At 40.8% G+C, this 26,020-nt stretch overlaps 1 protein-coding gene across 4 annotated transcripts in view; it reads left to right on the top strand.

The window, feature by feature from the left end:
- The window catches only part of ST8SIA5 (ST8 alpha-N-acetyl-neuraminide alpha-2,8-sialyltransferase 5), a 74,925-nt gene extending 53,413 nt beyond the window's left edge, over positions 1-21,512 (top strand). For all 4 annotated transcript variants that reach the window (XM_049796094.1, XM_049796096.1, XM_049796095.1 and 1 more), the window contains 6 exons: positions 6,973-7,065; positions 9,543-9,629; positions 12,931-13,075; positions 15,365-15,477; positions 18,858-18,950; positions 19,946-21,512. In XM_049796094.1, coding sequence (XP_049652051.1) covers positions 6,973-7,065; positions 9,543-9,629; positions 12,931-13,075; positions 15,365-15,477; positions 18,858-18,950; positions 19,946-20,414 — 1,000 coding nt within the window. In that variant the 3' untranslated portion in view covers positions 20,415-21,512. The remainder of the gene's footprint in view (positions 1-6,972; positions 7,066-9,542; positions 9,630-12,930; positions 13,076-15,364; positions 15,478-18,857; positions 18,951-19,945) is intronic.
- Positions 21,513-26,020: the final 4,508 nt, after the last annotated feature.

Raw genomic sequence — 26,020 nt, 5'->3', positions numbered from 1 at the left:
TTGGATTAAGCTTCATACGTCTCTCATACTTTTTGGAACCCAAATTATTTCTGCAGGTCCTTTTGTAACTCTTGACAATGTCTCAAACCCTCAAAGTTGAAATAGAATCATAGAGTGGTTTGGGTTGGAAGGGACCTTAAAGATCATCTAGTTCCAACCCCCCTGCCATGGGCAGGGACACCTTCCACTAGACCAGGTTGCTCCAAGCCCCCATCCAGCCTGGCCTTGAACACTGCCAGGGATGGGGCAGCCACAACCTCTCTGGGAAACCTGTTTCAGTGCCTCACCACCCTCATAGTGAAGAATTTCTTTCTTATATCTAATCTAAATCTACCCTCTTTCAGTTTAAAGCCATTACCCCTTGTCCTATCACTAATGCCCTTGTAAAAAATCTCTCTCCAGCTTTCTTCCAAGCCCCCTTTAGGTACTGGACGACTGCTATAAGGTCTCCCCAGAGCCTTCTGTTCTCTGGCTGAACAACCCCAACTCCCTCAGCCTGTCCTCATAGGAGAGGTGCTCCATCCCTCTGATCATCTTCGTGGCCCCCCTCTGGACTTGCTCCAACAGGTCCATGTCTTTCTTATGTGGAGGACCCCAGAACTGGACCCCAGTACTGCAGGTGGGGTCTCACCAGAGCGGAGTAGAGGGGGAGAATCCCCTCCCTCGACCTGCTGGTCACGCTTCTTTTGATGCAGCTCAGGATACAGTTGGCTTTCTGGGCTGCAAGCACAGCCTAGAAATATCAGAACTTGATGCAGTAATTCAGAAGAGCTTTTACCATATAATGTATACAAAGATGTATGACTATTTTCTCTTGCTTATATTTTCATTTTTTTTTTATAATGAAAAATATCACTGTTTATAATGACACATTTTGTTCCTAGCTACAGCCACATACTGAAAATTCATCATCAGTTAGACACCTACAACATACAGTAACGTTAGAGATGAAGGTGGTAAAAGATTTAAACCAATTAATGCCGGTGACATTGGCATCAGCAGGTGGCAGCCAGGAGGAATGTGAACCAACTTTTTTATATTTGTTGTCCCCAAGGAGGAAGTAATCAAATAGTTTCACCAACCTGTACAGAAGTCTTGCTTTTCCAGCCTCTTCCTTTGTGCCCACAGCACCTTCTGTCTCACTTCAGTCTTTCAAGCACTATCCTGGTGTGGACAAGACAATACAGGCTCTCAAACAGCAGGAACAACACATGCAGCAACATGAATTTTTGTGCCCCAGTCCTAGTGGAGTGTACATTAACCTGAGGGCATCAAACATTTCCTCTTCACTTGCCAATTCTCAAAGCAGGGGGATCTCGTTTAACGTCAGTACATCCACAGGTGTTTTCTTTTGCAAGGTGTAGTGTGAAAGGTCATTGTGATTTCCATTAACTTCAGTGGCTGCTTTTGTTCTTGGTGGCAATTGTCTAGTCTAGGCAGTGTCTATGAGAGCAGATCCCAAGGTCCCATTTCCTGCCTGCCCCTGACTTACCCGTCAATCAGCCTCTACATCAGCTTCTTTATCTGCCAAATAGGGATTGTGCCTTCCAAATGAGGTCAAAGTAATCTTAGGAGAATACTCCGTGAGAAGTGGTAGGATGCACTCTTCGAGGGAAAAAAATCTCTGTATTGATGTCAGGCCCTTAAACCTTTTGACCACATCTTGTAGTTTTTGATATTGTCACATAGAAATATTAATAGAGGCAAAGGCTAGCTGGATTTGGTTGCTCACTCACAGTGGGCTCTTTGATGAAGTCAACACCTAGTTTGCTCTGCTCTGGATGAGTTTTCCAGAGCCCCTATAGCCATGATATTCTCCACCTCAGCAGTATTTTTGCTACAAGGGTCTGAAGATCCCATGCTGGCCTGGCCAGATGAAAGTGAGTCCCTGTGTGCTTTGGGGAGCGTGCCCTGGCACACTTGCAAGGTTTCCGAGTAGGGAAGTTGAATCTAGACCCAAGGTTGGCCATGGATCTCCCCATACTTATGAGTGCAGGCACTGCTAATTGGACAGTTTTCTTAACAAGTGTTTAGTAGAAGTCTGCAGGGCTTGGTTCATTTATTCTCATTTCTTAGTCACTGGATAATGTATATTTTTGGAAAGATCTTTGTTTTTCCTGGAGGGTAGGTGGAATCCTTCCTGCGATACTCAGCTTTCTTGCAGCATAAGTGCTGCAGGCTCACTGCAAACAGTGCAGAACTGGCACTGCAGGAACGAGCAAAAGCGGAAGGCGGCTTGTGCAGGGGAAAATGTTCTTGTTTAAAAGATGCCTGACAATTACACTCAATTATATTTTAAAACCTTTGTTCGATATATCAGACACATCAGTGTCTCAATCCAAGTGCTGCTTGAAGACAGGATTGAAGTCTTAGCCTTTTTAATTCATGTAGCATGATCAAGAAAAGCTTACTTTTGATCAAAGCACCCAACTGCTGATGATCAAAGACCTAAGAGTTAGCTGGTGGACTGGGAAACCAAATCTGCCTCTCACTATCGAGCTCAGTAAGCTATTCAGCTGGAAGTGGGGTTGCAATGGGAGACATGAAAGTTAGAAAAGAAGAAAGTCTCAGTTAGTAAAAAATGGAAAATTACAGAGTGAATAGCATCTCATTTCTGGGCATTCAGTACTGAGTGCTGTAAAAAAAGAGTCCTCTCTGAGCACTTGCAGCTTGTGTGGTGTTTAGATACAGGATTTGATCCTGGAAAAATGTTGTAGATTTGGAAGCTACAATTGACCTGAACGGACATAAAGCAGTGAGTTGTGTGTAGTGCCCGATACCCTGAGAAAATGCAATCCTGCATGCAACTGTGGTGTTTGTTGTGATTCGATTGTAGTTGTGTTCCCTATTGTAAAGAATCATGAATTCTTGTGTTGGTTTTCCGGTAAACTTGTGACTTTTGAGGGATAAAAGTTATTTAGATTTCAGCAGGTGAAGCAAAGGCAATGCAGGGAGAGGACATTCTGGCAATGACATATCAACTCTGTTTTGTGGATATAAAACATGACTGTCATTCTTGTAAAGCTGAAACACAGCCCTTTTCTGTAGCAAAAAGAGTAGCGTAGTCAGGCGTGTCACTTGTCACTAATCAAGAGCATAAATCAAAATAAATTGCACTACACCCTTGCTTCTTAGCTGGATATCAGACTGAGGAAGATGATGGGGAGGACGGTTTTCATTTGTGCTAATTAAGCTTTCTGACAGGCAAATGTATCTTCGTTCACAGGGAACTACATGGTTTAGAGTGGGAGTTAATAGGCAGAAGTATCACTCGGAGCCCAGGGAGTGGGTGAGACTGATGCTTCCTCTGGGAGAGTGCGGGGGGAGCTGGTCTCCAAACACTCCCAGCAGGACCAGACCCTGCTAAGCGGAGGAGCTGGGTTTAAAGGACATCCGTGGGGGTTGAGGGAACCCATATTCTTTGTGCTAGAGCCCAGTGTTGTGCAAAAGCTGTATTCTGGGAAAGTACAGCATGAAACACTTCTGCGGGAAGAGGTCGGCCGGTGCTCCAGGGAGCTGCCTCTGCTAATTTGCCCCAGTGTCTGTTGCAGAAGGGGAATTGCTGTGAAGCAAATAAATAGCATGAACACTCCTGGGAGAAAGAGAAGAAAAAATATTTTTTTTTGTTTATTGACTAGATACCTTTTCACAGATTCCTTAATGCTGTTGTATTGTCATTAACGCTTGCAACCTAAGTGCTACAGCATCAGTAGCATTAACACTAAGGAGGTTTAGCGTCTGTCTGGGTGCTTCAGATGCGGTTCAGGGCTTATGAATGACGGCCCAGATGATGATTATTCAGCAGCTCAGGCAGGATGAGTTAGTTTCAGTTGAGCTCATCCCATGGCCAGTAGCATCTTCTCCTCCAGTTGGTGCAGAAGTGACACCACTGTCAGTGTCCCCTGCCTTTGCTGTGGGAGGCATGTAGGTGTCCCATCGGCAGCGTGTCATCCAGCTTGTTTCATGGATCCTCCCTCTGCACTTCCACAAGGTGCCAAATGGTGAATTCACTACTCCCAGCGACTCTGCTGGAAAAGCTGGAGCTATTGTGAGAGTTAGTGACTTGCAGGACAGTCCTGTGCTTTTTGAAGCTGTAGGCTAATGGAATAACTCTGCTACAAACGCAATGGTGCCTCATGCATTTCCTTCCAGATCCAGAAGTGGTATATTTTTTACCTAATCCTTTCCTCCTTACCCTTCTGGATCTTTGGTAACACATCCCTTCTTCATTTCTATTTTTGGTTTGTGGACTGGGTAAACTGGCAATGATCAAAGGGAATCTCTGGGACTCAGGAAATTTCATCTCTGTTTCATAAAATGACATCTTTGTCTCCACTGCCACAGGCTGAAGCCAGCTTTCCCCTGCTGCGGCGTTCCCCCATGATAGCCTGTGCTGTTTGACATCTGAGCTGCAGTTCTTTAACTTAGCAGCAGAGCCAGAAGTGTGCAGGAAAGATAAAAATACATGTTAATCTAGATTTTTGCCATTCTTATCTGTTCTGAGGCCCATACAATGTACTGAAATCCAGTGTTAGATGAAAGGTGAGGATAAGACTGATAGCCATTGCTATCCCCCTTATGACCAGAGAGATAGGAGTGGTGTGTAATGTGCTGAGTGTTGCGTGGGGATGTATACCTGCCTCTGGCTAGTGTGTAAAACATGCACATTCAGGGTCCCAGACTTCTCTGACTCAAAGAACAAAAGAATGGATACCACAAAATACAGTAAAATTCTGTGACCAGCAAGAAGTGCTATGGTGTTGGCTCCACAGAGAGAAATTTCCGTTTAGTTTTGGAATTTTATCGGGAAGACATCCACACAGGGCTTAATTCTGGTGCAACTAGGTGAGCTCTTAATCCAGTTTCAGTGGGAACAGCTTTCAAAATAGACAGGTTGCTCAGCTGCAGCGCAGCAAGACAAGCACGCAGGACTTGTGCCACTGCAATGGGTTTCAGCTACTCTTTACTAAAAAGGCTGAATGTCCAGGTGAGCAATTGAGTTGGAAGGAGAGCCCAAGCCTTTTGGTGAGACACCAGATGAAGGTTCATGTTACATGAACTATATCTCCCTTCTGGAAGCTGAGGAAGTCTTTTCCCAGATTTGTCACTGATTATGGAGTGCTTTAAATACATAATTTCCTCTATAAAACTCATAAAAATATATTTGTTGCCTTGAAAACTATCTAAACACATTTCCTAATAGTCACACTTTTTAAAGATTGCTAAGCTATTGGGTTTTTTTCTGACAGTAATCATTTTACTTCTTTATTGGGGTTTTATGATGTTCTGCCACCTTCTAGGCATCGGCTTCCTCCTTTCAGTCTCAAGGTTTCTGCTTCTCACTGGATCACAGAAATGATCGGTTTGGGGTTTGGCAAAGCTAAGGTGGTGAAAACCTCAAGGAGAGGTGAAGGAGACATATCCTAAAGCAGCATTTGACAGGATAGAAATGTTCCCAGTTGGTAGCAGATTGCTTTGGGAAGCTCTTGAGCTTTTTCCACTCGCATGCTATATTCCTTTTCTCCCTCCTATAGGTTTGTCTCTTCCCTGCTTGATCAGACTGATTTCTGGATGTACTTACAAGGCAAAATTCAGAAGCTGTTTGTTTTTAGGTGCTTCTGGCCTTTGGAAGCCCCGTTGAAGATACCTGGAGTTGTTATTTTCTGGACACTCTCCCTTCCTACAGTTCTCCTGGGAGGTGTGAGCCCTTAGCACTTCTCCAGAACAGATCAAACTTTGGATCCCCCTAAATTCCGATATTAATTATAAACATGAACTCCTAAGGAAACTAACAAGGCTTTCCTACTTAAGGATTATATATTTAGAACCGAACAGACATTCAGGTCCAACATGAATTTTGATGTTATTTTAAAATGACACTAACCCAAAATATTATCTTTCCAATGATGGTTTAAATAAAGCTCTTCCAGGAATCTTGTATTTTTCTTTCATATTGAAAATTCAAAAGATAGTTTGGAGTTATAGCCTCATGAATTCTGAGATTTTAAAGGATCCATCAAAATATCTTGCTCTAGCCTTGGTCATAATACCTTTTCCTCCAGGTCATCACCTTGTATTTCTTCATTATATTAATAACTGCACTATGGGTATGCACAGTTCTTAGGTATTAGGCTTTAATACAGACTTCTAATGATAAGTGGTGAAACTGGTACAGAGTTTAGTTTAAACCCTAAATCTTTTTTGTCATTTCAATGCAGTCTCATTGAATTCACTGGACAGCCTGGGCTTTCTCTGGCCCCTAAACATGAGTAGCTACCATTGTGTTTTTTTCCCCTTCACTCCAGTCTGATGGCTAAGATGGAGGAATGTAACCAAAAAAGTAAATATTTATGTCTTTATTTTAATTAAGAATAGCACTGTCATTTGTGCTGTGTCTGAGCATCCAAATCCTTTCATTCTCAAAACCACCTCAAATTTTTTGAGAAGAAAATCCCAACTTCCCTTGCCCTCCAAATACAGCAAAAGAGTAAATCCCAATTAAAAGCTCAATTGTGTAGGGCTATGCAACAGTCTCCACAGACAAGATGCAACCCCCAGCACTTTGCATTCTACCTGAGAGCAAAATTTAAGGTACTGTTTTTTAAACTCTCAGCACATTCAGACACTCAAAGGATGGGAGCAGTGTTTCTTAAGTGATCATTGCTTTTCCCCTGACATTCAGTGGCAGCTGCCATGTGCTGACTGCTGGAGAAGGCAGCTGGTCCTTGTTGGTGCCTACAAGATAGATGAACTCTTGTAGGGATGGACAAACTGGGCATGGGTGGCTGTTCTACAGTCAGCAACAACATCTGTGTTTTCCTGTGAAGTAATAACCTGCCTATGGGCCAGACAGTGTAGTCTCAAGTTAGGCAGAAATCATAAATGACACCTTTAAGCAAATTTCTGTTGATGTGTAAGACAAGTATTCTAGTCTAAGCCTTATTTATAATCTTTTTTCTTGTTCTTCTTAAGGTATTTTGAGTTTTATGAAGGGCCTTTGGAGTACAACTCTACCAAATGCCTGGAATTACGGCAGGACATCATTGAGGTGAAGGTTTTGTCTATGTAAGTATGAATGAATGAATGCTTGTTAAAAAGGTTACTTTTCAGGCAGGATGAAAATAGTAACTTACAATGGCATTACTAAAAGATGCAAGGCTCAAGAGATCCCATCAATAGGGATCTTACCAGGGATTCCTAGGGTTCCCTTATACATGCAAGTAGTGACATTTGAATTTGATCTGAGGTCCATTTGAAAAAAATGGAGGCTTTTCACATACATTGAAGCATTTTGGTCAGGCTCAGTATCACTGTTTGGAATTAAATACAGTGTTTGTAATATTATTTGTAACTTTATATTCTGGGTAATTGAAGAGTAAGAACAGCCAGACTGACTGTTAGCAAGTGTCCATCTAGGACACTTAAGGACTCTCTAGGACACTTAAGGCTCTACCATTGACAGTGGCCAGTAGTGAAGGCTAAAAAACGAAGCAAAAAGGTTAGCCCTTGCTGTTAACAAATACTGGCATGGGGACTTGCTGAGTGGTAGATGGTGAATAGGCTATAGTAATCAGAGTGGACAATAAACCTTTCTATTAATTTGTTTAGGTCTTTTCTGAGCCCGTTTGTACTTTTGACCTCCTCAATCACCAGTGAGTTAACACTCAGTAAAAAGTAGGAAAATGTGATTCTGAGAAACAATAAAATATTTATACTTTGTCTTTTGTGGTCCTATATATACACATCAGGAAACTAATGAGTTGAATGAGATGTATCCAGGAAGCCTGAGCGATGGAATTGGGCAAAAAAGTGAGGTTGCCAATGGAGCTCATTGGACAGAGCATAGCAGGGTATTTTTGTGTTGCCCTTTTGCATCTTCAGCATTGCACTGAATTTAGGTGCTTAGATTATGCCTAATCCCTTACCATATCTAAACAGTGGTTTAGTAATCTTACTGACAATCCACAAGGCTTATTAAGGTCTGTAAAGTGCACTGAGAATTTCAGTTGGAAGTGCAGCTATACAAGTTCATAGCCTTAAGCAATCAAGGCTACAGAAAATACAATTTGTTGCTCCAGGTCTGCATGATTTTGAGCATGTCTCCCTCACTGACTTTATGCACAGAAAAATGTAGGTTATGTCCTTGTCTTCTGTATTTGGTGCTGGATAGATACACGAGCAACAACTTTGCACTGCTTGCTAACGCGCAGTGCTTAAAAATAAATAGAAGGGGTGAGAATGTCACACTTCTGCCAATGTTCTGCTGAAGATGGGGAGCTTTGAATTGCTTTTCTGCATACTTATCAGATGGTACAGAGAATTACTCATTCCTCTTCATCTTATCCAATGGCACACAGAAGGTAGTGGACTCCTGCTCAGCTGGATAGAATTAGCCTTACTTTTGTGATAGATGCCATTTGTCATTAAGCTCTTTCACTAGGCTGGGTTCTTCTGAAGTGCTTGCTTCTAACATGCTACATTTTCTAAGTCAGCCCTTACGGTAGTGGAAGATTTCCAAGTTAATGTGCTCTGGTGGGCTACAAAAAGTACAATATGACCTAATTCCTTCCTGTAACTTCCACAGCCTGGGAAATCCTAAGTTCTACTCACTTTAAATATATAATTATCTTAAAAGTCTTTGCTTTATTCAAACATTCAAAGCCCTCAAGCTGGAAGAGAACTCATTAAGACCTATCAGTCTTGAAGAAATCACAGACTTCAAAATTTCCTAGCCAGATTATGACATTGCTCCCTAGCTCTAGATATTTGCAAAGCCTTCATTATTTCTGTTGTCCAAATACAGAAGAATATGTATGAACTCTAAAGTAGAAGTGGTTGGAGTTGATGATATCACCAAAAATGTGTCATCCTGTATCAGCCTAGTAGAAATAAGAGTGTCATTTTTTTGATATAACTAAAAGTATATTTATTAACAGAGGGGGAGGGAGAGATACTTTTGTAAAGAACTTTTCATGTCATCTTACTGTCACAGATGCTTATCCCTACATATGTGCTGTTGCAATTTATACAATGGATTTACCAACAGTACTGTTCTGTAGGATCTCACAGATTAAGATAACCTCACCAAAATATAATGGTGGTTGGCCAAATTATCTAAAGTATCCCCGTTTCCAATACCCCTTCTGCTCGGCCCTTCTGCTAGCTGCAAATTATCCCCCCTCAAAGCTGCTGTAGTTGCCAGATGCTCCTTAGCTTCCCAGCAGACTGTGGACAGACTTTGGTACAGTAGATGCTTCTTGCTCAATATTGCATTTTTTATCCTGAAGAAATGGAGAATGCCTATCAGGGAATAGAAATCAGTCCCAAACATCTGAAGAGCTCGACCAGTACCTGCGTATACATGGTTTAGCGTTCCTATGTCTGAGCAGAAAAAGAAATAAGAATGATAAATTTTGCACTGGCTAGACTGACTGGTTTGCCCTATCAAAAGCTTGCTGCGTGGTACTCTGGCTGCAGCTGTTTTAGGAAATGAAGCCCTTGTAGTAACATGAATTTTTGTTTTCTTTCTTTTTATCTTTTAGGGTAAAACAAACTGAATTGTTTGACAGATGGAAAAGCCTACAGATGTGCAAATGGGAGATGAATGTCACAGAAGCTAATTTATTCAAGTAAGAATGGTCCACATTAATGAGACTGAGTAAGATTTACTTCGGTTTGAGTTTAGCTTCCATAGAGAGATCAAACCTTCATATGGATAGCAAGAGTAAGCATTATAACACTGTTACTGCTGGAGTACCATCTCTTTGAATAAATATGGACTTTTTTCTACCTTTAAAAAGTGAACAGCAAGAGTGAAAGCACTCTTCTGGCATGTGGAACAGTCTTCCCAGGAAAGGTGGGGAATTTGATATGGGAAAGACTTCCAGGTATGATTCAGGCAGAAGTGAGGATGGAGCCAAGACTTAATGGCTGCACCTAATACATCAACCTAACTCTCTGGTGGTGTAAAATGGTAATATCATTGGTGACACTGCAAATTTGGCCTACAAAATACTCAAACTGGATTTTTTCTGTGGTGTATTAGGTACTGTCAGACCTTGTTTATGACTTCCTTTTTTTTTAATGGCTTCTCAGCTATTGCTCCCTGACTAGCTAGATAATTTTCCTGGTCTGTGGAGACCTCTGCAGATTGTTTCTGTAGTGTTCTGTCTTCCTTCATGTGACTTCCTCTTTGCTGAAGGTCCTCCATGGTCCTTTTGAGATACAGCTTTTGAAATTGGTCTTGTGAAGGCAATACTAGAATGAAGCCAAAACAATATTTGAATGTTGTATATTGATACATTCAAGGGCCATATTTGAGTAGGTCTAGAGAAAGCACATTATTTCAGAGTCAGTGAAATATAGACTGCTTAAATCTGTAAGTCACTGGCATGATTCAGAGCTGTTGTTTAGAATATGGCCCTGCAACTTTCTCCCAAATTCTTTTGCATGATTCCAGGAAATAGCTGTCATGAGTTAATGAGTGAATGAGAGAATGTGAGAATGCATGTGCTGAGTTAGTCATTAACATCTTTAAAAATAGCTAATTGTTAGTCCCAGGCTTATAGCACTTTTTCCAACGTGAGTTCCACACATAAGTTTTTTAGGATTTTTTTAGTATATCTTTTTCTGGAAATTACTTGATGGGCAATTATCAGAGCCATTCAGGATGAGAGCCTACTATCTTAAAGATTGCTTGGAGTAAGAGAACTAATGATTGTGCCCAGAGTGCAAGGAGCACACTGAAGCATGGAGAAGAGCACACTGAAGTATGGAGGCCAGCCCAGTGGTGGAAGCAATGAGAAAAGACTATCTAGAGACCATCAGGAGCACCATAACTTTCTCTCAGGCCACCAACACCAGCACATTAAGCAAAGAACCCCTCTCCATCCTAGACAGTGCATTGAGAGAAGAGATGAAAGACTTTTGTTGCTGACTATACCTGCTTGATTGATATATCACTGCTTAAGAAACTCCCCCTGGCACCTAGGTGTAACCTAACCTTTGTTAGCTGGTTCCAGGAACAATAATCATGCTAGTCATGAAAAAAAAGTTCAAAGTCTGTTTCATTTTTGTCTTATGGGACAGAGACTTCAGTGTGCGAATGTGTGGGGAAACTGTAGTCCCTTAAAAGCAGACCAAAGTCTCTGAGTTTGGAAATAGACTCGTAGGAGGCTAAAAGGTGGTGGTCCAATAACACTGAGCTGTGGGCTTTCAAACTTTGCCAGTTCTGGGCCATCAGGTGAGATGGGGATAATCCAGCAAAAGTTAAATCACAGCTACTTAAGCAGCAGGGAGGGAGGAAGCACAAAAATCACACTAGCTTTTGTGTCTGGAGACACAGGAAAACAATTTCCTTGACAGTCTTCCTCCTTCAGATATCAGACATTTACATTAAGGAACGTACCTCTGGAAAACCAGTTGGACATTAATTTAAAGAACAACAGCTCTTTCAATTTCTTAATGCAGAACTAATGAAGAGTTTTTTCATATCTCAAATATCACAATTCAATCCCACTACCTGCTTGTAATTATTTAATGATTTTGTTGTTAGAAATTATTCATTGACTTATTCAGTCTCAATTGCTGCATCTGATCATCATATTGTGTCATTCTGCATGAGTCAAGTATATAATGGTAATTGGACATCATTGAAGTGTTTGCATAATTCTGTCTTTGCTTTCTGGTGCTTGTAATAAAGCCCATGAAGAAGACTGGCTTATTCTTCCAACTCATAATGAGGGCACATACCCCAGAGGCAAGGTATTTAATCTAGGTTATTTGAGAGCCATTTGACTTTGTCTTCATGTTTGTGCATTTGCCATGACATGTATTTTTCATTAAAGGTATAAGATTCATTGACTGAGAAACAAACAGTCTCTGGAGTGAGAGTAAGATGAATTAAGGGCTTTCAGTTCCACCAGTAAAAGAAGAAAAGCATTTGGGGAAAGATGGGAGCTAAGAAATGGGTCCCTATTTGGAAAGCTGCTTTTCCTATTTAAATTTCCTATGAAACTTATGGTAAGGGGATCAGAACTGAATTATTTTTCTCTGATGCTGTGAATCCCATTTTTGACATTTCAAAACTGTTCTTGTTTGCTTTGGAATACCTGCCATTTTGTCCCAAGGACAAAGAAAATTTTGGCCATTTGTCTGAGATTTTGGAGCTGTAGCCGTGACCAGTCTGCCTGGCACCCATCTCTCGGGGCCACATCATCTTCCTGATGCACATATGCAAGGTCAAAGGCAAAACTAAGACCTTTAAAAGTTTTTTTTTGTAATCAAGGTGTGCTGTGCTCCACAGTAGTCTGGTAAGTGGGGTTGTGTCTTTAGGTATTGCTGTGTTTAAGTCCCTGCCCTGCCAAGGTTCCACATCCTCAGATGAATCCCCTGGATTTCCTGCCCAGTGATGAGTAAATAATTTACAAAAAGTGGAAGACCTCTAAACCAGAGAGGGACTAATTCATCAGGATGGTTTCCCCAGGATATTGGGGGCAAAAGCTCAGCTTTGGGGTCTGAAGCAGGGCAGAAATTGCACATGTATTTCCTGCACCTTAGAAGAGACAGGTACAGGTATCTCACTTCTTCTGGGTTTTTTTTGTTTGGTTGGTTGTTTTTTTGGGGTGGGTTTTTTGGTTTTTTTTGGGGGGGGGGGGGTTGGTGGTTTTTTTTTTGGTTTTGTTTGTTTTGTTTGTTTGTTTGGTTGTTTTTTTTGTTATTTGTTTTTTAACCATAAGTTCCTCAGTCAAGCAAAATTTCGCTGAATCTGAAATTTTCTACAGGAAAATCTAGCAAACCACCATTTTACCCCTCCTACAGCTAAAAAGTTTATTTTTGCTGAAAAATGCCTTGTTAGGAGTAATAGTAATTGCAAATCCTAAAGCATGCTATCAGCTCCTTGATCTTATTTCTCTCTTTTTCAATTTACAGGTCTACTTTGTCGAGGTGTTGCAATGCCCCTGCCTTTCTGTTCACCACCCAGAAAAATACTCCCTTGGGAACTAAACTGAAATATGAAGTGGATACTAGTGGAATCTTCCATATCAACCAAGAAATCTTCAAAATGTTTCCAAAGGTGCCTCATGCCTCTGCCCATTGCAGAATCAACTTCACTCTACTTGCTTCATTAGATACTATCCCATAGCCAAGCATTTAGCAGTTGGCTGTTTGACATTTCTACAAACTTCATCACTTATACTTTGAAAATGTTTATTTTTGATATGATATTTTAGCTGATTATCCTATTTTCTAGTGGTCATCTGCTCTAGTATGCAATACACACATATATTTTCCTGCAGAATATTACTGACCTAGTAGCAAAGTGGCTAATGAAATAACTTAAGAAAGCTGAATAAAAGAGGCATTGACTGATCAGAACTTTTAAAGAGTACAATACTCACATACAATAAATCCAACATTTGGGGTAGGTCTGTTTTTTTAGGGGCAAGATTATTTTATAATTCATATTCACAATGATTACTTTTATACTTATTTCTGTTTGCAGCTTATCTGTGAACAGGCTGCACAATTTAAAAATATATTCATCACAATGATTATTCAAAACCTTTTCAGCAAATAATCCTTGACCTGAGGGTCATTCAAAGTTGTAACCAGTGGGCAATTCCCATTGCAGGTATTGGCTGATGTGCGGAAATGGGCTTATGTGACTACTGAGTTATCATGGTGCACACCTCATGAATTTAAAATGGCATATTTGGAGGGAATAACTGAAATTTATCCCTTTCAGAAAGTCAGAAAAATATTCGAGTGAAGTACATAGATTTGTGTCCTTAATGTTGTCCTTAAGGGTCTAACCACTTTTAATCCAATTGCTTTCTGAGCACTGCCAAGAGGTAGGGTAGTGCTGTTATCTAAATGTGCACATGGGGAACTGGGGCAGAGCAGGTGAAGGGCTCAGATCCAGCAAAGCACTTTGGCATCTGGAGATGTGCAAAGAATGGGTACATCTAAGTCCAGGAGTATTATCCTCAAAACCCTGCCAGATTGCACAGATGAATGCATAAAAGACTAGACATCTACACTTTTGCTAGGAGTGTCCTATAGCTGCTGTTGTATGTATCCAGGTATGCCTTGAGGATGCTTTGCAGGCTCTATCCCATGCCAAAATACCTTTGGGATTCACTGGGCAGCACCTATGTGGCCAAAGCCACCCTCTGCCTAGGATCAGGGCTGCAGCAAGGCAAATGTAGGAGATAAAGGGCTGAAAGCACAGGAGCAAAATGGACTGCAAGGGCCTTGTGCTGAGTGCGGAGATCTGGCTTCTGATCTCCCTTTCAGGGCTGCCAAGGCATTTTGTGTTAAGAAATCGCTGGATAAAGCACAGACAAATCTATAATTCTATATTGCTTCTCTGTTAGACAGCTGCTGCTTTTCTCAGACAGGTGTAATTGCATGCTCTTTTACCTCATGGCTTATGAATGCTATGGAAAGATCCTGGGAATAATCACCTAGAAATGTCATGCCACTATTGCATCTCTCGGTAGTTTGTGGTATGAAATTATTGATAAAATATGTATGTACCAAAACGAGCACTCTCATGCTTATATAAGCACTTCTCTACATATTCATAAGGTGTAGCGCGGCACAGTTCTGCGTCACAACCCTCTCACCCTAACGGCCCAGTTCTGTTCTTGGAGATGTGATTTTCACTCTCTCTGGCTTCAGCAGCAGCTGCACGTCTGCATATGAAGGCAGAATTTTGCCTGAAGATTACAGAAAGATGCGTCCTACACAAGTCCAAAAAGGTGCCTGACCAAAGGCTCTAGGCGCTGCTGGTAGTACAAGTGCTAATTAATAATCATTAATACTATTAGTACAATTAGTTGTAACTAAAGCACTAAAATTCGGGTTAGGTTCTGATAAATATCTGTAGCGTGCTGTCTGACTTAGAGAAACTTCTTGGGCTTTACTAGCTGCTCTGGAGCTATGTGTGCGGACTCCTCAAAAACAGGACATCAGAGCTTGAGGAATGAGCAGTTTGCAGGCAGCTCAGAAGGCAATGCCTGGGGTTTGCTGATTTTATGGTTCGTGCTTTCATGTGGAAATCAGAAAGGAAAGCAAGTTTCTAAAATGACTTCTTCCATTATTAAGTCTGGACAAAACCAGGTTATTGCTTTTTTTCTCTCTGAGTTAGTTGCCCATACTATCTCTAATTGCACAGAAAACAATCCCATCCATTTATGTACACCATGGGAATATTGCGGGCCGGAACCATTGTCAACTTCCTATGATTAGTGCATCTGCAGCAAGATGCAGCTGCACATAAAAAAGGAAAAAGTGAAAAAGAGACTTATTGCCTCCATGTTTCGGGGTATTTAACTGTTTCCTTGCTGTGATGTTGCAGGATATGCCGTACCACCGCTCCCAGTTTAAGAAATGTGCAGTGGTTGGGAACGGAGGAATTCTGAAGAACAGCAGATGTGGCCGGGAGATTGACAGCGCAGACTTTGTGTTTCGGTAATCACCACAGCACCATTTTTCTTTTTTCCAATTTTAATGACAAATAAAAGATTTCAAAGCTATTCTCTCTCATGTAAAAACATGGGATTTGCCAAACTGGCCATATCAAGCCTGCTTCTTGCACAAAAAGCAATGTTTCAAAAAAACCACCTGACTTATTGACAAAGTTTATTGTCTTCTTTAATGACATCCCCTGTCACTCAGGTTGCGGTTTTATCTTTCCATGGACATTAACCCATAAGCAGTGTCCTATGAATGTGGCCATGATTTTCTGGGGCAGTTCTGAACCAGAGGTACAACCTCTATGCCATAACAAGCAGCTTGGCCAGATGTTAATAGCTCCACGCTGTGCAGCTCTTGTGCCTCAGAGGTGTGTTTCTGAAGAGGTACAGAGCTTAAGTGCTGGATAATGGGAGTTACAGTAATCAGTACTGTAGACTCCAGGGTGTGCAGAGACGCCTGAATAACTTTGAAGCTTGAGTATCTTCATATTGTGCTCCCCACCATATGTGGAGTTATCCAGGTTTTGCATAGACGGGGACAGCCCACGACTTGTGTCTCTGGATAACAGAGTTTAGCAGCACTTTTATCATCCTTACTATATATGGGAAAGATTTTTTTATTATTCATATGCATGACTAATCCCTCTCTAAATCCTGTTAAGCTCTTTGCCTGGGTCACGGCATATGACAGCTAGCTCACAGATTCATGACCTGTTCTGTAGAACAGAAAAATCTTTTTACTTCTGTTGGCCTATTTTCTGATCATGGATATGCTGCTGTCAGGTTAGAGTAACTGTGCATAAATCAATGAATTTCTCTTATTTCATACCAGCAAAAATTAGGTCAGATTTTTGCTCATTGCATTCTTAATTTAATTTGGCATCAAACGAGAAATAAAATTTTGCAGGTCCTACCTTCACTATTCATTGTTTTCAGACCCTTGTGTCTGCCTCTTGTTCCCACTTTATAGCAAACTATTGTTTTAATCTGTGAAACAGTCCAGGCTTCCCATAATTTGCTTCTTAAAAGCCTGGTGTACCCCATAGACATTAAATAATTATTGTAGATTCCCTTCTATCATGTTGGATCACAGCTATTAGTATGTTTGAAAGGAGCAGTATGTTACACATGGAGATGACAAGCTGTTGAGTGGAAGTGGAAATGTGGACAGCAAATGTCATCATTTATGTATAAGAACTTTCAGTGGAGGTCCCTTTTTACCACTGTTACTCTTCCTTGAACTGTAAGAAAACTGATTAAAAAGAGCAGAGCAGATCAGATCAGATCACTACAGAATGTAGAAATTGGGTTGCTTTTGGTACCAGTAATTAATTAAATAGAGGCTTAAGTAGAACTGAAATATGAATAAATACATCAGTACTTGTGCAGAAGAAACCCCTGGTTTACCATCTCCAAAATATGTGGGACCAGCGTTATGCACAAAGACATGCTAGTGTTTAAGAGCTTAAGGTCTGCTGACATCAATTTTAAAGTAAAGCTTGTGTTTAAGGTCAGATCTGATCACATCCACCTTCCAGTCTAACACCAGTTCACCAAACTGTCAGGAATCACCATCTGGGTCACCAGCGAAATAATTCTTTGAAATATTTCAAAAACTGCCTATGGAGCACTTTTAACATTCATTGATACCTTCGGGACACCTGGCAAAATCTTTTATTGTCAGGAAGCCTGTGGCCAACAGGATACAACCAAGGTTTTCTATGAAATAAATTCTGATAGCAATTAATTATAGTACAATAGAATATACAAAATACACACACCGGAATTGCGTTTGCTAGTTGTTATTGTCTACCTCCACCTACTGGCCAGAGTAGAGATCTGTGATGAAACATTGGGTGCATTTAGAGATGGGACTACTCTCTGCAGGAAGGAATTTTTGGAGTCTCATGGCAAAAGTACAGTTTATGCAGATTATATCATTTTTATAAGGAATTATCACTTTCAACAAATCCAGTCTTTCTTACGGCTGGTGGGCAGTTGCTGTTCAAAAATATTGAAGCTGAGTATTTGAAAATCTTTTTCAAATACAATCTAATGAGCACAGTGCCCAGTGCTAGGTGGAACTGAGGATACTAGAGGACTTCAGAAGGACGTTGCATGACCTAGCAGAGAAAAGTTTTGGAAATAACATTCCCTGTGAGAAGGATGAGATGGCTAAAAAAAATTTCTCTGCCCTGATAAAGAGGGACTCTCTGGAAGGTAGATGTGAACCTCCTAAATCTGAAAAGGACTTTGAAGGATTTTTGTGCATTCTTCTGCTCCCCCACTTGCCTTGTCCCTGTGACTGAGAAATTATGCTGACAGCTGAACTGTAGTATTGTGAAAACACTGAGTATCACTTACCCTAAATACCTTCACAGTTTTCTCCTATTCAACCCTGACCTTCAGAAATATGGGGATGTTTGGGAATTAGGCACAGCAGGATTTTTGAGATGTGGGAATCTTAACAGTGATGGCTTTTATTGGGGCTTGTAGATCACTTAAAAAAGTTTTCAAAATGTCAGCAAGTATCTAATGCTAGCTTAAACTGACTGTAAAAGACCACTTATGTTGCCTCTGATAACACATGCCGAAGCCTTTTTTTTAGCTGGGTTTCCTATGGAAGTGAAGCTTGTGTGATAGCTTGTGTGTGTTTCAGTATCTTCAGCATCTCTTGAGGGGTGCTCTGATTTTTGTGAGATGATGAATCTAGGTCAAGGTGAGTGGAGGCTGAGCAAAGTCAAAGTTTGCAAATCTTCACAAGTTTGTTCCTAATAGCTTTGACATCCTCTGGTGAATCTGTAGAGTCAGAATTGCTGCACTTACACTATGCTGGCAGACACTTGTAAAGGGAAATGGAAAAGAAGCAGATAGTTTTGGATTAATTACGACTGGATTGATTTGTCTCTTGTGGAACATTTCCCCTAAATTCTCTCGGGTATAAAACAAAGCATGTTAAAGACAACGTTGTAGATAGTTTATCTATTAATTATTTAATACTGCTTAGCTGTTCCTGAGGAAGTCTTTGATTTTATAGGCTGATTGTCCTTGGGGTTTCATCCTATTTCTTGTCCTAAACTGCCAAAGTAAATAGCTGAACTGCCATTAAGGAAGCAAAATGAGTGAGCATTGGCTACATCTGCAAAAAGGGGTAATCTCTGAGACTCAGGGAAGAAAAGAGGTGTCCATACAGCCTCTAAGAACCTGTTACTTTAATGCACAGTTTGGGCATCAATATGTTTTGATGTAATTTTAAATTCTCAATCTGTTTCTAGATTTGTTCCTTGGAAGAAATGCTTACATCGATTCTACTTTCTAGTCCTGAAAAAGTGCAAGGCATTTTTTAACATTCTTATTGATTTCTTTCCTTTATAGATGCAATTTGCCTCCTATATCTGAGAAATACCTCACAGACGTTGGGGTAAAGACGGATGTTGTGACTGTGAATCCCAGTATAATTACTGAGAGGTAATTTCTAGTTTTCGTATTTTCATCTCTTTTGCTTTTCCAAATCTACCTTTAACTTAATTCTAACAGTTACAGAGAATTTTTTTCCCGGTATTACTTTAAACTGACACTATGAATCATACATTTCATTCTGAATTGAAGTTATTCAGTATATGGAATTAGTAACAACTTATAGAAACTTGTTAAATACTTAGACCTGCACATTGGTGATAGAAAGTGGAAAGCTGATGAGCTAAAATTATAACAGCAGAGCAATCCTTTCCCTGGAAGCCTTGTGCTGTGCTTGCAAGCCACAGGCAAATGTCTCAGAAACATTCAGGGTGGAAGCAACTGGATCCTACCCTAAATGCTTAAATAAAGTAACACATATTGGCATATGTTTTTTTTTAAAATGCAGTTAAACTTTGTAGCCATGATTGACCGGGTGATTTTAATTTTAAGTTTGTTAATACCTTAATGACACCTTGCTGACAGGTTTGAGACCATGGGGCTAATTACTGCTTTCCTTTCTTGCTGGGGGAACATGTTTCTTTTCTGAAGCAACATAAAATAATTTGCTTGCATTTTGGATTCATTTTAAATGTTACAGTTAGACGTTTGCTTTGCTTTGGTATTTGCCAGTTTTTTATACAGTTCTGCACCTCATAGTGCACTATACAGCTGTCCATACCTTGGAAAAATGGCATACTTCTCATAATAAAATGAGAAGTGAGACATGATCAGAAATGTCTACAAAGTTTGTCTGCTGTTTAATGAATGTATTGCCAAAAGAAAGGAGAATATGTATTTTTTTTATCCCCTGCATTTTTGCCCTACATTTCATACTGATGCTTTAGCTACAAATCTAACTATATTCCCCTTGTTAACTGAAACGGCATTTCAATTATCTCTGTATCAGAAATGTTTCAGTAAAAGCCCATTGGAAGTTTCTTGTCTTCTGGGTCCAGACTGAGTCTGCGCTCGTCTGACCATCACTCACATCCTTTTCCCTTTAGATTTCATAGGCTGGAAAAATGGAGAAAACCCTTCTACGACGTGCTCCAGGTCTACGAGAACGCTTCTGTGCTGCTGCCAGCTTTCTACAACACTCGGAACACGGACGTCTCAATCCGGGTCAAATATGTACTGGATGATTTTGAATCTCAGCAAGCTGTTTATTATTTTCATCCCCAGTATCTCATCAATGTCTCACGCTACTGGCTCGGCCAAGGGGTGCGAGCCAAGCGGATTAGCACTGGACTGATCCTGGTGACTGCTGCCCTGGAGCTCTGTGAAGAGGTCCACCTTTTTGGCTTTTGGGCCTTCCCCATGAACCCCTCAGGGATTTTTATAACTCACCACTACTATGACAATGTGAAACCTCGCCCTGGTTTTCATGCTATGCCCTCAGAAATCTTCAACTTCCTCCACATGCACAGCAAGGGGATCCTGCGGGTTCATACAGGGACCTGTAGCTGCTGTTGACAGGGATACTTCTTCCTCTGACACAAAAGTGTGACAGGAACTTGATGCCTGTGTATGGTGTAGGAGGTTTTATTACACCCTGAGATTATGCAATAAATGTTTGATATAAATTTCCTCAAGGCATTGCATCCCATAGGATCTACGATACCAGCATCTTTCCTGCTAGCAGAGTTGGGTCCATAACAGTGTAGGAGAAGCAAAACTCCTCTGTCCCAGGGTGTACATTGCCCTGGAAAGCAAGTCAGATAAGAAGCACTTTTCCAATAGGTTTAGGGATAAACAGAGCACATTAATATGGTTATCATTTCACTATGAAGAAAAGCACCAAACTTTTGAGGAGAATCAGTGATGCAGAATTTTAGCACAGACTGTATGACTTTACATAGGTTTCTGAATCAAGTACCTTGGGTCATTGCCAGATTTTATTGAAAGCACTGTTCTCTGATATTCGGGTTTTTGAAAATACTCTTTAGCATTATAGTTTTAAGGGGAAGTATTTAACTTGAGGTCTTTGTTCTGTAATGTCATGAAGTATTGGTGAAAAATAGCAGATAGATGCAATAGGAATAAACAAGATTGCTATGAATTTTTTCAGCTGAGGTAGAAAAGAATGTTAAACTCCAATTCACAGGAACAGGTAACTCTGTGGTTCATGGTGTGCAATTGTTTTAGAGTTTCTCTCTTCTTCTCATTCTTGTGTCTTATATTTCTGGTCTCCTCTGCTGATCATGTTTTCTTTCTCATTGTCTGTAATGCTTTCCCTCTAGCTAATGCATGTGTGTATTTCCTCCTACAGTGACCATCTCAGCTTCAGATTGGAGTCCTTGTTGAAGAAACATGCTCCTTCACACTTCTGTAAGCTTTTCTCAGGCTGAATAGCAAGGAGATTGTGTAGTTATATTTTCTGAGTTGATTTTTTGGTTCAAGTATCACAGCATAAGACAAAAAAAAAGCATTTCCTGTTTGATTTTTATTAAAGACTTTGTAAGATTATCTAAATGTTGATTCACTTGTGCAGGTCGAGTTAAATACTTTCAGGTATCTGTGATAAGTACTGGCAGAAAATGATTTTCAAATACAGTGAAGATACTTTGTGGCTTGGATTATGATGCTTATTTTAAAATTATGCATCTCAAGATGTCAGATGTCTTAACGTGACGTTTTTATATGTTGAGAATGTTACTAGGATAGTAAAAGGGCTGCTGGATTCTTTAAAAAGTTACCCATGTAACTCTGTCAGTTATGCCAAGCTCATTTTTTTCACCTGATACAGTCAAATTGGCAAAATCCTGATGCAGAAAAGATGCCACATATTGCTGGAGTTTATTTTGGCTGCTGAACCATGGTGTAGTAGGCTGCTGGTATATGCCTTTTCATACTGGTATGATACACAGGAGGGTGAGGTTTGCTGCTTCAGCTATGCTAGCATAGTTAAATGAACAGAGTTTCCTCGTATAAGTTCTTAGTCTGAAGCACTTGGGCTGTTGTCCAGTGCCTTGTCTTGTCTTACTTAGATTACAAGACCTTTGATCAAGGATTTGGAGTTTAAAGTGCTAGTTCTATATAGGGCATAGTTTTTTTGGGGGGGAGGGAGAGGGTTTAAATCCGAATCTGGACTTGGATTTTGATTTTGTAATGCATGAATGCACAAAGCTTCTTTTAAAAGCCTCTGTGCTATGCTGAGAGCTGTGAAAGTTGCTCATGCTACAGATAAAATGATCGAAAAGGAAGTGAAGCACGATGGTCACCATTTCAAAAGTCCCTACTGACCAGCGGTGACCTGGATGGTATGTGAGAGTGTATTTCTTTAACTTTACACTAGTCTCCAGAGGTCTGATTACTTTAAAAACAACCCATATCCTTGACAAAGGTGTCAGAGCTCACTTGGGAAATACCAGCCAGGGGTAGGTGAAGGACCTGTGCTTAAACTTTATATATTTGTGTTGTTGTGCTTTTGGTCTTAGAGTTATACCGTGTGTTAGTGAGCACCACTTCGTGTTGGCTAGCTGTGAAATATGCAGCGCACTAAGAATGAACATATAGATGACATGGTTTCCTTGATTTAATATGCAAAAGAGATCTTTGTCTTTGCTGTGTTTTGTAAAATTATGTGCAAAGGGCTTTGATAATGAAGTGCTGTAATGAAAGTGCTATTTAGAGAGCAATGTGACCCTGTGGGTTGGCCATCTTGCTGTGCATTAAGCTTTATGATAACAGGAATGGTGCTGAAGCCAGTACCTAGAGCCCTTGCTCCTTATTCTGCCTGAGTATGGGACTAGTAGTGACTTCAGTATTGCTTTGCTGCTGCTGCTTTGCTAAGGTTACCTTCTTTAGTAAGGGATTTTTCTTTACTATGGTGATTGAAGTGAACAAAAGCAACCGAAAGGAGTCTGCTATGTTGCAAAAGATAATTCCAAAAGATGGGAAAGCACTTGAGAAGCATCCATATGTTGGAAAGAAATGGTGCAAATCCCTCTTTTTAATTGCAAAAATCCTTTTGGACTTTTTGGACAGACAAAAGGATAAGCAAAACTGTAATTACAGTTAACCTGTAATTACAGGGTTACAGATGTTTCCTTTCCTTTGTTTGCTTCATATAAATGAGCAATGTAGATTCACCTAGGCTATACTGTAATAAGTGCAGTTTTACTGTGTTTAGATTTTGATTGGTTATAAATCTATAGCTACTCTATTTTTTTAATGATTTGAAAATGTGTGTGCAGGATACTCGCACGTATGCACCAAAGGCCCAATCTTGCCACATTTATCTGAAAAGAGCTCCCGTTCAAGTGGATGGGTATTTTATTTGTGTAGGGACTGCAGACACAGGCCCAGACATGTCTGTGAAGGTGTACATAGGTGTATAGTTAGATATAAGGAATGATCTGCAAGCCAGAAAGATACTTAAAGAAATATATATAAAATAGTCCTCAAGCTGAAATGCATGTTGCAATGTGTTTACTTTCTGATTCATTTTTCAGATGTTGCTCAAAAAATGATTGAAAAACTATGGCACTTTTCAGAAATGCCATATGCAGAAGCTTTCAGATATTTTTTGGCTTCCTTACCTTGCACTGGGTTCTGGAAAATCAGATTCCTGCTGCTGTACCGCAGCACCTGTGGGGCCAAGTGGAAATGGTGTGGTGGCAGCTTGCAGGAGCAGAGCCTGAGGATGGACCCTACCTGCTGCTCTGTTCTCCATGGGTGGCAAATAAATACTGCCTGGGAGATTTTAGCTAGGTGGAGGTCACTACCTGTGCCATGTCACTGTGGGGTGCATGAGCCAGCAGCGACCAGCCTGAGCTTCTGCCCACCCTGCTTAAATGGATGAAAAGAAGGGCTGTTGCAGAAAGAAGGACAGTCCTTGTTTTCTGCCATGATTCTTTTGTGTATTGACATAAGAAAATACTCTTCTGACATGAAGAATTTGTCTGAGTTTGAGGCTATTTTGTTTTCCCTTCTCCCATTGCAGTCAAAGCTCCAAATGTCCAATCTTAACCTTCTTTGAACAATGGGATACCTGAGTGATAAGAAATGACCGTCAGGAAGCCAGGTGTGTTTGCTCCACACTGTTATGGCAAGTAAAGGACACGCATAGCATGTCATGCTTTCCCACAGAAAAGGCTGCAGGCCCCAGAGAAATCCCCCCATACAAAAATCTGATCTGTCCAAGAAGAAATGCTGTCAGCTGTCTGGTACCACGTCCTGAGCTCAAGCTGTAATCCCAGCTCTGTTGCTGAGGATATGAAATCTGAGACAGGGAGAGAGAAAATTATAATATCATGGTTTAATCCCCAACTCCTCGTATTATTTAGAAGAATCTCTTAAGAAGTTCCTGAGATCTGCATACACTGGCAATGCAAATTCAGTCAGAAAAACTCCGTTTTTCTGCTCCTCCGTTATTTTCAGGTCAACAGAGGAGGCTTATGAATCTGTCAGTGCTTTCATCAAAGGGAAGGAAGTATTTAGTCAAAATAGTTTAGCTGCTTGCTTTTGATTTATGAAATCCAGCTTTGCTGTTGGACAGAATGGATTAAATGGTGATAGGGCCATTATAATATTTTAGCATATTTTCTGTGATTGCAATGGAGTTGTCAAAGCCAGCTCATGAATTGCAAAGGGAGAGCCATGCCATGGCAGCTCCTCCTGCTGCGATCTCGAGGAGGAGAGGCACCATGGTGAGTAGGTCCGGGGCCACCTGGAAAAGCGATGTAAAGGGAATAAAGGAGATTGCAACCACAACTCTGGTCCAGAGCCTTTAGCGCTGTGGAGTAACATGGCAGAGATGATAGATGAAGCTTCAGAGCTTGCAATGGGCAGGAGTAGCTCCCCTGGTCCCCGACAAAAGCTGCCCTCATGCAGGCTTGACTGATGATAAATTAAAGGCGATGTTCACTCGGGATGGTTAGATGTAGTAGATAGAAGGAAAAGATGTAGTAGATGGAAGGAAATCAACTCTAAGAATAGTCCGCTCTGTGGGGGTTCGGTGAATCAGGAGAAATGTTGCTCAGCCCTTGAAGGCAAAAACACTGGTGGTGACGCAGTTCCGTGGGTGGACTGCCCGTGCTTGGCTTTCCATGGCAGGAAGGAGCAATCTCTGGTTTGTGTGAGGGAAACCGAGGCGGATAAAACACTGAGACATGGAGCAAGAGGGAATCTATCTTTTTTTAATCTTCTGAGGCCTGGTGGCTTGCCAGCAAAGCTCTGATTGTATAGAGCAGAAGTTTGGGTAGTGAAAATGGAGAGCTCCGAAATGGTCTTTTGCCCCCGTCTTGCTTGCATCCTAGCGTGCAGAGAACCTTGGAGCTTTTACAAGTATATGAAGAAGGAAACAGCAAAATCTGGCAATTCCTAAGGGCCAAATTCCCTGGGAAATTCTGGAGTGAGCTGAGCTTTTAGGAGCAAAAGAGTCAGTATTTATGCTTAGGGCCTTTTCCAAAATCCAGTGAAGTCTGTGGAAAGTTTGGTGTACTTCAGGGCAAGCCTCCAGAAACAGGCCCTGATCATGGGCAGGAAGAGCAGCCACTTGTTTCTTACTCACTTGTTTTCAGATACATTTTTTAATGTATTGTAGATATGGTGCAGTAGCAATACTGTGTTTTTAATGGTATGCATAAAGAACAAACTTATCTGGAAGCAGAAATGTTGTGACTGTCACTCTCCCTTCCAGACTTTGGCACTTTTCATCCTTTCAAACTCATCTATGCAAAGCATTTCATTGTGGTAGTGTAAATCACCATATGAAATCACAAAGGAATCCTCTGTACCTGACTGTATGTATGCGAATTACATGCCTCGAGTAAAGAGTTTTTTCTGCTTGCTTTCAAATACCAGCATGGAATTAATCAGTGATATGAATGTGTTTAAGGCAGGATTCAGCCCATTCCCTTTGAAGCCAGCACAACATTGGCTTTTGGCTTCAACAGAAAAAAAACATCAGGTCAAATGCCAATAACCTACATCTCCCCCAAAACCCTCCAGACTATTACCATTTTATGTCTTATTATCATCCTGTTTAATGTGGCTGAGGCTGCTGGGCATCCCTGTGTTGTCTGCATGGTATTCAAAATCAACAAGCAATTGTACTTAAGTGCTTTTAAAAATAA

Source organism: Accipiter gentilis, chromosome Z (assembly GCF_929443795.1).
Source record: "Accipiter gentilis chromosome Z, bAccGen1.1, whole genome shotgun sequence".
Classification (NCBI taxonomy): domain Eukaryota; kingdom Metazoa; phylum Chordata; class Aves; order Accipitriformes; family Accipitridae; genus Astur; species Astur gentilis.
This window is presented reverse-complemented; position numbering and strand designations above follow the sequence as displayed.